Source organism: Elephas maximus, chromosome 14 (genome assembly GCF_024166365.1).
Source record: "Elephas maximus indicus isolate mEleMax1 chromosome 14, mEleMax1 primary haplotype, whole genome shotgun sequence".
NCBI lineage: Eukaryota > Metazoa > Chordata > Mammalia > Proboscidea > Elephantidae > Elephas > Elephas maximus.
The window spans coordinates 97,714,628-97,728,546 of record NC_064832.1 but is presented as its reverse complement, the minus strand read 5'-3'; the positions used below and the strand labels follow the sequence as shown (position 1 = coordinate 97,728,546).

Genomic DNA, 13,919 nt, shown 5'->3' with positions numbered 1-13,919 from the left:
TCATACTTCATACATTCCAGGTTCCGATTATTAATGGATGTTTGCAGCTGTTTCTTCTCATTTTGAGACATGCCACATCAGCAAATGAGGGTTCCAAAAGCTTGACTCTATCCACATCATTAAGGTTGACTCTACTTTGAGGAGGCAGCTCTTCCCCAGTCATCTTTTTAGTGCCTTCCATACTTGGGGGGGGCTCATCTTCCAGCACTGTTTCAGACAATGCTCTGCTTCTGTTCGTAAGATTTTCAGTGGCTAATTCTTCTCAAAGTAGACTGCCGGGTCCTTCTTCCTAGGCTGTCTTAGCCTGAGAGCTCAGATGAAACCTGTGCACCATGGGTGACCAGCGATGGATCTGAATACTGGTTGCACAGCTTCCAGCATCACAGCAATATGCAAGCCCCCAGCGTACGACAAACTGACACATGGGGACCTGCATTTGTAAAAAGGGGTTATTCTGAGGATTAGATAATACAGCCCAATTTCACAAGTACATTGTGAATAGTTAAGAGTTATTTAAAATACAAGCTAGTGTTATTTTCTAAAATAAAGAGATCATAAAATAGTGTTTTTAATCCTCGTAACTTGCCACTTTGTTTTGTAACCCATGTAGTCTTTCAAACATTTTAAACTAATACTTCCAGAGGTCAGTGTTATTTGCCTAGGTTCATCATTCAGGTCCTACTACATCCACATGTGAAATTCACCTCTACGTGTGAGGGATCCAAGGGATGGAAGAGACAGAAGGGACTACAGGCAAAGGAACTTGTGTTACCTCATGTCTATTCCTGCCCTTCCCCCGGCTAGTCCCTTTCCCCAGTCCTCTACCACCCCCACTGAAAGGGGGAAATTAGGAAAAACTGTCCCAGGTACTAAGATCACCCATGATTCAGGAGAACAGACCTCCAAATAGTTCATCAAGATCTTAATGGTGTTAAATTACTTCATTCAGCTACAAGTCTGAAATCTTTGTGTTGTGAGCATTATTCTTGGTGGTACCTCATCATCTGACAATATAGAGCTTTATAACAAATGCAACCATTCCAGTGTCATTAATATACAATGGTAAACGGCACACACAAATAACAACAGGAACTTCCATTTAGATTAGTGGAAAAGGTGAATTTTCACTAATTCAGAGCATTTGTTCTTGCTATTGGTTAAGGTAGCAAGAACTTCCTGTCCTGGCAATAGAGCTCCTTGGTCAGCCTATGTGGATGCATTGATAACCTCAGAAGACTGCCCTGTGCATTCTCCTCCATAGCCATATCTGAGAGGGTCATTGATGGAGACTTCCATTCCACCAGCTGTACTGCTTTAGCAGCCCACTTTCTCTTGCCGAAGCTTCAAGGGCTCAGAACTGCCTAAGACGTAAAAGAGCACAGGCCTTAGTTTACCGGCCTTGAGGTTACTCTGTAAGTACTTCCTCTGAAACCTTAGTAAGCTTTTGGTCAATTTAATTGGGTCAACTGGTTGAATCAGCAACCAAATCAAGAAATCTTGTAAAGATATACCAATCTAATTTTCAGCTTTTAAGTTTCAGCCTCATAGCAATGCGCCTTGCTGTACTCTTATGTCCTTACCCCTCAGCTTAGTAAGATGTTGGGGAGAATCCTGTAAAACAGAATCTTACTTCCTTTCCATTTAAACTCCTGCCTTTCCTCCTACCAACTTTGGCACGGGTACAAAAATTGGGCTTTCCAACTCTGTAAGGCTCTTGGTAATGTGTGACTCTCTGCTATCTTGGATGGTAGCTACATGCAGAAAGAGTCTCTTACTTGGAAAAACTACATTTCTTTCCCTCTCTACTTTTATGCAGCAAGTCTGGAACAAAGTCAATCACTCTTTTTTGAGACATTATCAAAGACCTCAAAAAGTGGCCAAAATGTCCCTGCATCCTACAAGTTCCCACCTTAGTAGTTCTAAGGGCAAAGGTAACAAAACCAAAAATTCAAACCTGTTGCCTTCAAGTTGATTCCGACTCATAACGACCCTATAGGACAGAGTAAAACTCCCCAAAGGGTTTCCAAGGAGTGGCTGGTGGATTCGAACTGCCGACCTTTTAGTTAACAGCTGTAGCTCTTAACCACTGCGCTACCAGGGCTCCATTCAATGGGCAAAGATAATTTAAACAGCTGCTTTGTAGTTCCTTAAAAGGAATTGCTAGGGGACAGCAAAATCCTCATTGCCTTGCACTCCACTTCTACAGTTAAGGCCTGTCCCTTACAATGTCCCGTTTCCTGCCCCTAACGTCAGTGAAAGAGAGGAAGCCCCTCAATGAGATGAACTGACACAGTGGCTGCAAAGATTGTGAGGATGGGACAGAACTGGGCAGCATTTCATTCTTTTGTACATAGCGTCACTATGAGTTGGAACTGACTAGATGGCACCAAACACCAACATCTCTGCTAGTGAGGATTCTTTCAGTTGACAAGTGAAAAAACCCAACTTAAACTGATTTGGTGCTAATCCTAATAAAAATAAAAATTTTTAATAGAATTTAATGGTTAGAAGATAACAATCCCCACAGAAAAAGAGAGCTCCAGGAACTCAAACGGAATCAGGAACCTATTTCTCCCTCTTGCTTTCACACTAGTTAAGTTCTAAAATAGGAACGCATAGGTACAGGCTAAGAGTCTACCAATTCAGCATCCCCAACATAAAAAAGGTGCAGCACAAGTCCTGGGTCACTCGAGATACCTGCAGTTAAACGTCATCCTGAACAGTTAATTGTGGGAGTTGAGGTCAACCCCACCTAAACCAGCTGAACTAAGAATGGGGGATGATGGTTCCTCCAAGGAAAGCTGAAGCACCATCACCAGAAGGGGGAATGTATGCTAGACATATAAAAACAAGAGATGTCTGCTATTCTTGGTAATATGACACATGCTAATACTTCTTAATCTCTATTCAAAGCATCATATGTTTTGTCAATAATCACACAATCTGTTTTATGTGCCTGTATTTGATCATAATCATACGTTTACTGAAAAAAGTTATTACCAGGTTCTTCGTAGTGCCAGGTGCTAGTTCAAAATATTATACATATGGTAACGCCTACACAGATAACATCATATACATACAATACACATTTGGTTGAAGGTATAATACATGAGAGTTATATGAGTTTATTTCACCATGGGTTGCCTTAGTGTTTTCAATCGCCTCATATGCATGCAAAAGTTGGACAATGAATAATGACTGAAGAAGAACTGACACCTTTAAATTATGGATTGAATATTGAATATACCATTAACTGCCAGAAGAATGAACAAATCTGTCTTGGAAGGAGTATACCCAGAATGCTCCTTAAAAGCAAGGATGGCGAGACTTCATCTCATGTTCTTTGGACATGTTATCAGGAAGGACCAGTCCCTGGGGAAGGACATCATGCGTGGTAAAGCAGAGGGTCCACGAAAAAGAGGAAGATATTCAACAAGATGGATTAACACAGTGGCTACAACAATGGGCTGAAGCATAACAAAAATTGTGAGGCTAGAGCAGGACTGGGCAGTGTTTCTGTTGTACACAGAGTTGCTATGAGTCAGAATCGACTCAGTGGCACCTAACAACAACTGATTTTGGGATGCCGAGTTCTTGACTCTACTCTTGAAGACAATTTCAGAAGCTTGTCTTCTACGACCTGATAACAGTGTCCTGCACACAGTACTCAAAATGCACTTAACTTATCCAAGAGCCAGAAACACAAAAAACAAACATACTTTAGTTATGGCCCCTGCGCTCATGGAGCTCACAGCTAACAGAGGAAACATAAGTAGCTGCAATACTAGAGAATGATGAGTGATACAAAAGAGTTGTGCTGACAGTACATAAAATATGAGAAATGCAGACAAGGAATGAAAAACCTGTGAAACTAACTTATTCAGAGTAATATTTAAATAGTCGAGAAATGTGGATAACTGAATTTTATCTATAACACAACCACAAAAGTGAACTAAAACTGGGGATTGGGTCTCCTAGAGTCAATGAATTTCTTTTTTATTTGGGAAAAGCATAGTAAAAGAGGGATCTTGAGATATTTTTAATTAAACAGCATAGCTTTGCCAAAATTGACTAGCAATATACAAAATATATACAAATATACAAAATAGTTGGAGCCCTGGTGGCATAGCAGTTAAAAGCTTGGCTTGCTAATCAAAAGGTCAGCAGTTCATATCTACCAGTCATTCCTTGGAAACTCTGTAAGGTAATTCTGCTCTGTCCTATAGGGTCGCTATGCGTAGGAATCGACTTGATGGCAATGAATTTGTTTTTTTACACAAAATACTTATTTAAATTTAAGAAAACTTGATCATAGACTGGTTACAGAATACTTACTGCTTTAGTGTCATTATGTGACTAAGTTAATATTTCTGTGGAAAAAAAACTCAGAATTTCTTAAAAACTGAAACTTCCAGTATTTGCATATGGATCCTTAATTTGTTTCCATACCCAATAGCAAGAATATAATTCAAGTTAATATTAAAAGGCTTACATGTCAACATAATTAAAATACAGTCTCTTTTAATATAAACGTGGTTTTATTAGTACATAAAGATTTCCATGTTTCTAAGATACAGCTGTATATTTTTTTAAATAAATTTTATTCAAATGCAGAATAGACCTTTTCTTTGTGAAATTCTAAAAATCTTTAAAATGAAAATTATTTTGATTATCAAGCTGTAAATGGAAAAACTCTAAGAAAAGATATTGTCACATTCAAGTACAGAGAAGTAACCTGAAATTCTTTTAACAAAAATATCATTACCTATATGCTTATATGCCACAAAATTCCTTAAAAATATCTTGTTATATTTTCGAGACAGTATATACCATACCACTCAGAAGGTAAAAAACGAAATTATCAAAGGAAATACTATTTTCCACAAATAAAGATGCAGTGATATATCTCAGTAAATATTTTAAAATATTCAAGCCAAACCTCACAGGATTATACCACAGACGACAGCTATTCAAAAAAACTCTATTGTGAATTCCTCATTAAGTAAATATTAATCCTCTATTTTTACTAAAAATTTGATTATACTAAAATTGCAATAAAAGAGACTTTCATGTTATAAACAAAGGTAACACAGGATATTTACACAGCATTTACCTTCAAAGAAGGAAAAATTTTACATAAATATACATTAATTGTGTTTACAAAGGAAGTAATAGATAAAAAAATATCCCTGGTCTATAATTGAAACAACCAACAAAATCCCTTTTCTACAGTGAAACTCATTAAATAATTCCTGCCAAAGCCAAAGTCTGTTGATGAGCAGTTCCCTGCACTGGCAAAGCTGAATGCAATATCCCTGACAATATACTTCACTGCAATGTCATTTACAAACTTACTTATCTTCCTAATACTACCCACGAAATATTTTCACGTTTTAAGTAAATAATACACTGCATCTACAATTAACACTATCCATTTTATTTTCTCATTATATTGGTGATTCTTCAACAAACTCCTACAACCTACCCGAGTAGTGGAAATGGATCCCCCGCTTTTACACACAAAAGCAGAAAAATGACAGCCACAGCTGTGCTGAAGAAGTCATATATCTTACTGCATGCTTAAACTTTACTCTACAAACCTTTTAATTCTTTGGGCAAGGCACACGAAAAATAGCACTTAAAAGTCAAGCTATTAGTATTCTCATATACGGGAAAAGAACGTACAGGACAAAAAAGGAAAGAAAAATATTTTGACAAAGATGACTGAGAAAGGATATTGTTTAAGGTTGAAACTGTGTTTTGTTTTTTGAAATTTCATTAGTTCCTTTCTTTTCTGTTATAAGGGCATTGTGATAGATAATTCACTACTTCTACCTTAAGCTTTTAATGTTTTAAACTAGGACTGAAAATTGAAAACTCATTTTAGAGGTAACATTAAAAAAAAAATAGAGGCTTGCAATTTCTAATAAGCCACTGAGCACCTTAAATGGGTTTTACTGGTTAACTGATCAAATAAATAATTATACTTTGTTAATTGTCTTAAATGCCTAAACTTCTAAATATTTTTGGAATCTGCTTAAATTTTCACATGGGACTTTCATTATAAGTATATGGAAAAGATAAAGCCCAACCCTACAATTCAAGAACGACTACACTTCATATGATCAATTCATATTTCATAATCATTATAGTAAACAACTTAGTAACAAATAGCTCCTTTTGTCATGGGTACTCTTCCCCCAAAGTGTTCATTTAAAAATCTACTGCATCCTTTAAATATATAAAAAAAAGAATTTTAAACTTAACTTCATTCCAAAGATCAATGCAGTTACAAGGCCTTAAGGGGATCTGGGGATATACCATTTCAGTATTACTTTATTTCTAATAATTAATTAAACTTAACGGTAACATCTCCAAAATAATGTTTGCAATCTGAGACTTCATGCCAGACAGTCAGTGCACTGAAGAGTTAAAAATCTTTACACCAGAAGAAATACTTTATTTCCTTTCTGAATCCACCAACTATCTATAGAACCAACATCTACTAAGAACTGACCCAGCACAGCCGGCTACTGCTGCAGTCCAAACTGGTTACACACACACATCAGCTTCCAGCTCCTTAAAGTTCTCCCGCCTCTTAAACCAGGTGAAAATGTACTAAGCAAGCACCAAATACTCATTAATATAACCTAATATCACATCATCTGAGTAAAAATGGTATTGGTGAGATGAAAACTGGAAAGCACTTAAAATGTGTTCCTTTAAATATACAGAAATATAGTACCTATTAACATATTAACATATTTTGAGACTTAATCTCTCTTCTTTAAAAAAAAAAAAAAGCAAATACTGGCCTCCTATTTGTAGCTGGTTAAAACTAAACCTCCTAAGAAACCATTAATTCTATTAGTGTTTTTAAAAGAAACTGGTTATGTCAATATGGTGGCATTCCCCCAAACTTCTATTGACTTTTTGTGATGATTTATTTGAAGGGTACACAGAAGCAGAAAGAGGTGTTTTGTATTTAAACAGCAATAAAAAAACAGTAGTGCAAATATTCTCTTCTTTGACCCAATACACTAGCAAAAAGAAAATCAGCTGTAACTTTTCTGTGAAATTAAGAGTTTCATAAACCGAACACATTATCTAATCCATGTCTCAAGGCACCACTGCTGTAGCTGCAGCTTTCCTTCAGTTTTCCAATGGATCAAATAAAAATAATTGCTTAGCAGAAATCAGATTGCATGGGTCTTATAAAACCCCCCTTGCAAGCATATTTTATATTCCTGTGACTCCATACTAAATACAATAGTCAACTGATTGCTCCTGATTTAAGGCTGCCTTCCAAAACCCAACCTTACAGTACGTCAAAGTCTAGCTGCTGCTGAGGAAACTGTTCAAAAAGCTTTGCTGCAGCAAAAACTGCATTTACAAAGCACTAAAAATGAACCACTCTTAATTATCTGCAATTTATGATTGAGTTCCGTATGTCTTTCCATTTCTTCCCCTGACATCCTGTAGGCTTCTGAGAAAGAAGGTTAAGTCATACAGGGTTCTGAAGTAACTCTTTCTTATCTTGAAAGAAGGCAAAGCCTAGGGCTCCATTTAACACCTTCCCGTAGCCTTTCCCCATAAGCCACTCGCGCTCTCGGAAGGCAGACATAGAAACCAACCTGTATGATTTGGTGCCCTCTCATGTGAGCACCTTGTGTGCACAAAAGAAACAAAGGCCAAGAGATGAGCACAGTCAGGGCGGTATACAAGGAGGAAAGCCTGCCTAAAGGGGCTGGGGGTGGGAATCCAGCCTCGACACTCTCCATCCCATCACAGCCTGGGAACACAGGTAAAGACGGGAGCAAGGCTGCATCATTTTCCTTCTCCCTGGAAAACAGCACACCCAGCTGCTCAGGCTGGAGCTCAGGGCTTTTCGCGTTTCAGCAGCACCGGGGACTCTGGCTCCAGGGGCCAGGTGTGCATCCCCGGAGATACATCAGGGCAATGAGGAGTGCGGGCAAAGCAGCGGGGGAGGAGGCCTCCAAGCCCCTAACTGAGCCCTGAAGTGGGCCGGAGGCCTGCCGGGGAGGACGGGTCCTCCCTCTCCCAGTCCTGAGAGGGGTGCTGCGCGGTGTCAGGCTGGGCACCGAGCTCAGGCGGCAGGAGAGGTGGGGGTGGGCAGCTGGCTTCGGGCAACACCGCCTGGACGACCTGTGCTCCTGGGACGCGCCGCGTGATGCCCCGGGGGTGGAGGGGGGAACGGGGCGGGGAAGGAAGGTGTAGGCTTGGGAGGGAGGGGATGCGGCCAAGGGGGCAGGGGATGGGGGCGGGGGCAGGCATGGGGAGGGGCGGAGGCATGGGGGTGGGGGTAGGTATGGAGGGAGGGAAAGGTATGGGGGAAAGGGAGGCATGGGGTGGGGGGAGGTATGGGGGAGAGGTATGGGGGAGGGGAAGGTGTGGTGCCCAGGGGCAGGGTATGGGGCCGAGGGGGTAAGGTATGGGGCCGGGGGGTAAGGTATGGGGCCGAGGGGGCAGGGTATGGGGCCGGGGGGGGCACGGGGACAGGGGAGGTACGAGCACCGGGAAGGGAGGACCCGAGGAGTGGGGAGAGCACAGGGGCCAGGACCGAAGGGTCCGCGGCCGGCCGGGAAGAGGACGGGGGCCGGGGAGGAGACCGGGGCCCAGGCCGACCGCGAGCGCGCTGTCCCTTACCAGGTTGAGCACCGTCTCCACGATGTCCCTGTTGCTGACCTCGCCGACCTGTATGAGTCCAATCAGCACTGCGAATTTCATCCGAATGTTGCGGATCGGAACCGAAGGGTTGATCATGCCCGCGGGCAGCACCACGGGGCCGGGCCCGGACCCGACCCTCAGCTCGCCCATCCCGCCGGCCCCGGCCCCGACGGCGACGAGCCCCGCGGGCTGAGGCTCGGGGCCCGGGCCCGGCTTCTCGCTCGCCATGGGCGCCTGAGGGGCAAGGACGCCGCGGCGCCGCCCCCGCTACACCGCCTCAGCCCCGGTCCCGGTGCCGCTACCCCCGCCTCAGCCCGGTCCCGGTGCCGGTGCCGCTACCTCGCCTCAGCCCGGTCCCGGTCCCGGTGCCGCTACCTCGCCTCAGCCCGGTCCCGGTCCCGGTGCCGCTACCTCGCCTCAGCCCGGTCCCGGTCCCGCTACCCCGCCTCAGCCCCGATCCCGGTGCCGCTACCCCCGCCTGAGCCCTGGTCCCGGTGCCGCTACACCCGCCTCAGCCCTGGTCCCGGTTCCGTTTACAGACGCCTCAGCCCGGCCGGTGCCGCTACCCCCGCCTGAGCCCCGGTCCCGGTGCCGCTACACCTGCCTCAGCCCTGGTCCCGGTTCCGTTTACAGACGCCTCAGCCCCGGTCCCCGTGCCGCTACCCCCGCCTCCCGCCTCGGCCCGCCGCTCGCAGCCCCGCATCCACCGGCTCCGCCCGCGCCCGGCCGGCCGGCTGTGCCCACAAGGACTCCGGCCCGGCGCCCCCGGCTGAGGCCCCACCCCCGGCTGAGGCGGCGGTTCTCCTCAGGGCTCCGGCGGCGGCGCTGACTGTGCCCGGGGCGACGGTGCCCGCCCTGAGCGGTGCGCTGCCTCCTCGCTGTGCCCTCACCCTCCCGCTCGGTCCCGCCCGGCCCGCCCCCCGCGGAGATGCGGCCGCGGCCCCGAAAAGCCCTGGGGCGCGAGCAGCGGGCCGCGGCGCTGGCCGGTGCTGAAGCGCAGACGGTGGCCGACGCTGCCGCGGCCGCCGCTGTTGTGATGAAGCCCGACGCCGCCGCTCACGCCGCCATGTTGCCGCCCCCCGCCTGCGGTAGCGGCCCTGCGCCTGCGCGGCGCCTGGGGGCGGGGCCTCGGGGCCTCGGGGCGGAGCCTCGAGGCACCCCCCCCCCCCCTTCGTTCCGCACCGCCTTTCTTTCTGCACCCACCCACTTGACACCCCTCGACCCTCCCACAGCCCCCTACTCTGCCTGGCCCTCCTCTTCCACCCACCCACCTGACACCCCTCGGTGCACCCCTGTTGTGCTCGGCCTTTCTCTCTGCACCCACCCACCTGTCCCCCCAGCGCACCCTCCCGCCCGGCTCTCCTCTCTTCCACCCACCTGACACCCTTCGGTGCACCCCCTTCTTCCCGGCCCTCCTCTTCCACCCACTCTCCTGACAACCCTCGTGGCACCCCTCTTCTGTTCGGCCCTTCTCTCTGCACCCACCCACCTATTCTCCCCGTACACCTCCCTTCTGTCCGGCCCTCCGCTCGGCACCCACCCACCCGTCCTCTTCCTCTCTCTGCCCACCCCCCCCCCACACCGTCGGTCCTCCCCAGGCCCCCCGGTCCTCCTCACGCCCCCCTGTCCCCCCCGGTCCCCTCCCCGCCCCCCGGTCCCCCAACGCCTCCCGGCCCCCCAAACGCACTCCAGTCCCCCCACGCCCCCGGTCCCTCCCCACCCCCCTGAGCGCACAGACAGGTGAGCAGGTGCCCGGGGACGGTACCAGACGCTGGGCGAGCTGGTGGAGGCGGCGGTAGTGGCTTCCGTGTGGTTTGTCCCCTGAGGGTGGCTTCTCCCTGCGGAGGACACCGTGTGTCCTGTGCGCTGCCACCTCCTGCCCTCAGCACCCTCCTGCCAGGGGAGGTTTGTCGTCGTCGCGGCCGCACCTGGCTCTGCCGCCCGCCACCTGCTGTAAGGTAGGGGACGGGGGCGCCGCCTTCGCCCCTGTAGGCCTGCCACTCTGTCCCTCGGGAATTTCTCAAAGAAGGAGCAGAGCCCGACGCACTGTGGGAGGCTGGCCTGCCTGTCGGGGGGACGACACGGACGGAGAGGGAAGAGGCTGACACCTGCCCACGCGGGCACGACTCAGAATAGACCTTGTCAAGGGCGATGGGCTCCGGAGAGAGCTCCCAACGACAAGCAGCTCTTGAGCGCGTCTCCCAGCCCCCAAAAGGCTGCACTAGGCGACACTCTGGGGTAGTTTGGTGGCAGCTACAAATCTCACGTCTAAAAATTCCCTAACATCTATGAGGCCAGAGGGGCAACATTTGCCCAAAAGCAAAGATGAGAAGGCAAAGAGGGACAGGGAACCTGGAGGGATAGAAACCGGGAAGCCAGGGTGGAACTGGGGAGACTGCTGATTCGTTGCCGAGACAGCAGCCCACCTCAGGGAAGAAATTTGTGTATGAATCGTTGAATGGGAAACTAATTTGCTGTGTAAAGTTTCCCCTAAACCACAGTCAAATGTTTAAAAAGAACCTAGCTGTCCTCAGATACAGTACCAACTTCTGATGCTTTCTACTTTCCTAGGCAGGTACAGTTCAAAGGATTTTTGAAATTATATTAAAAATATGGGTGATTCTCACTGCCAGCCTCAATTTGTGATAAAAGTAGATTGCTTCCCTACATAGACATATAAGGAAAGAAATAAGTTATTTTCAATAAAAAAATGAAAATGTACACAGTAATCTTGCTGCTGGTATTGAATTAAAAGCTCAATAGGCATGACTGCTGTCTTCTTCCTCAAAATTAACATTTCATGAAGTTTGTCCTTTAAAATAAACAAGCCACCAGAAATATTGCCTCTCTTGAGCTGTATTCAAATTATTTTGTCATCTCAAATGAAAAAAGTCAATATATAAATCCATCATAACCTAGTTTGTTCCTCCTGGCATTTATTAACTCCTGTGATATCTAAGCACAATGAAAACCTGAAGTAGTACAGGTCATACATTAAAAAGTGCCTCAAGTTCAGTGCTTGGTATTCGTTTTTGGTTGGGTGTTTGTTTGCCTAAACTTGCACGGCAATGATTGAATTACCAAAATAAGCAAAAAATTTCTGAAATGGTAATTGATAATGTAGTTAACAAATTAAATGTAAGTAACTTAAATAACAACTGTTTTGTAAAATGCTGGAATCTTTGAAACTGTATGGGAAATTTACAAAATCTATAAGGAGCCCTGGTGGCACAGAGGTTAAGCGCTCAGCTGCTAACCAAAGGCTGGAACCCACCAGCCGCTCTGCGGGAGAAAGATGTAGCAGTCGGCTTCCATAAAGATGACAACCTTGGAAACCCTGTGGGGCAGTTCTGCCCTGCCCATAGGGTTGCTATGAGTCGGAACCAATTCATCAGCAGTGGGTTTGAGGTTTTTGTTTGTCTGTTTTGGTTATAAATAGTAATACCATGACTTGAGATATGCTATAGATGAAAAAGCTATCGTATTTATAACAAGCTATAGCATTTTGTGGATCTCAGGGCGTATCATCTGCTTTTTACAAGCACCTTTTTCATTTGCAAATTTAAAATGATTTACGTGTTTTAAATAGGCAAATTCAGACTGAATGGTCATCACTGGAGCTTTATTTCACCCCATAATGCATATAGAAACAAGCTGTGGTGGCACAGTGGTTAAAGTGCTCAGCTGCCAACTGAAAGGTCCGCAGTTCTAACCCACCAGCCGCTTCATGGGAGAAAGACGTGGCAGTCTGCTGCCGTAAAGATTACAGCCTTGGCAACCCCATGGGGCGGTTCCACTGGGTCCTACGGTGTCACTATGAGTTGGAATCCACTCACCATCATGCAGCAGCCACAACATGCATGTACGGGGAGCAGGTTCTACCACTTGCTATTTTTAGATTTCTGCATGAGTGCTTTAAGAGGGGTGGCAACCTGGACTTTCTATTTCCTTTCTGAGTGAATGGTTTAACATCATTTTAACATTTTGTTTTTCTTTAGCAGATACAGAAAAGAGTGAAGAGAACATTAGTGTTTTAAAGTAGGAAAACCCTGCTTCTTTTACATCCAAAAAAAAAAAAAAACTCATTTCCTTCGAGTCGATTCCAACTCATAGCCACCCTCTTTTGTATACTTAATTCAATTTTGCAGACATTCAAAAATGCTTGCCAATGAAAAGGAGCCTCCAGTAGGCGGTCAGCACTTCCTGGCCATACAGTACTGTGGACCGTTCACAGGCTTCTGAATTATGCAGCTGGCTGGCTGTGCGGTCACTCAACCTGTCTGAGCTTCAGTCCCCTCATGCATTAAACAGTGGTGATGATACTTGTCCCGTAGGGAAGCGAGAATTCAGTGAAATGATCTCAACTCAGCTGCTGGCATTGACCAAGCGTGTCTCTGTACCCTGAGTACCCGGGCACAGTGCATGCTAAATGACCCACCAACACAGCTAAGACCACTTATAAGTACTGACCGGTCTTCGTAATTAGTTACATGTTTTCAATACTATTCCCAAAAGCATAAAAAGATTAGAAAAGACAGAAGGCCTGTTTCCTTTTGGCCTACAAGGTCTATTTCCCTGCAAATGTACAAATAATTTAGTGTTTGCATTAAAAATATTTTGAAATAAAAAACAACTATGTAACAGAGTCCTTGGGTGATGCAAATAGTTACTTGCTCAATTACTAGCCAAAAGCTCGGCAGTTAGAACCCACTCAGAAATGCCTCTGAAGACAGGCATGGCCTTCTGCTTCCTAAAGGTCACAGCCTTGAAAACTCTGCAGAATAGCTCTGCTGTGCACGCATGGGGTTGCCATGGGTCAGAACTGACTTGATGGCAACCCCCAACAACATGTGATGATAAACCAAAAAGGAAAACAAATCCGTTGCCTTCAAATTGATTCCAACTCATGGCGACCATGTGTTACAGAGTAGAACTGCTCCATAGGGATTTCTTGCTGTAATCTTTAGGTAAGCAGATCTCAAGGTCTTTCTCCTGCAGAGCTACTGGGTGGTTTCAAACCACCAACCTTTACGCTGGAAAACTGCATCCACCAACTGGGTAATAATAAAAGATAACCAAAATGTTCATTTTTTTTAATCTCCATATTAGAAAAAATATATAATGTATGCAGTGGATTGAATTCTATACAAAGTTTTGCTTTAATAGATGCATACTCATGCTTCCAAAGGACAATCTTCAAAGATAACAAGCCCCTGAGTCTAAGGTTTCAA

At 45.8% G+C, this 13,919-nt stretch overlaps 1 protein-coding gene across 5 annotated transcripts in view; it reads right to left on the bottom strand.

The window, feature by feature from the left end:
- NBEA (neurobeachin) overlaps positions 1-9,585 on the bottom strand; it is an 892,011-nt gene extending 882,426 nt beyond the window's left edge. For all 5 annotated transcript variants that reach the window (XM_049853455.1, XM_049853457.1, XM_049853456.1 and 2 more), the window contains exon 1: positions 8,668-9,585. In XM_049853455.1, the coding sequence (XP_049709412.1) occupies positions 8,668-8,916 (249 nt within the window). In that variant the 5' untranslated portion in view covers positions 8,917-9,585. The remainder of the gene's footprint in view (positions 1-8,667) is intronic.
- Between the last annotated feature and the right edge of the window lie 4,334 nt (positions 9,586-13,919).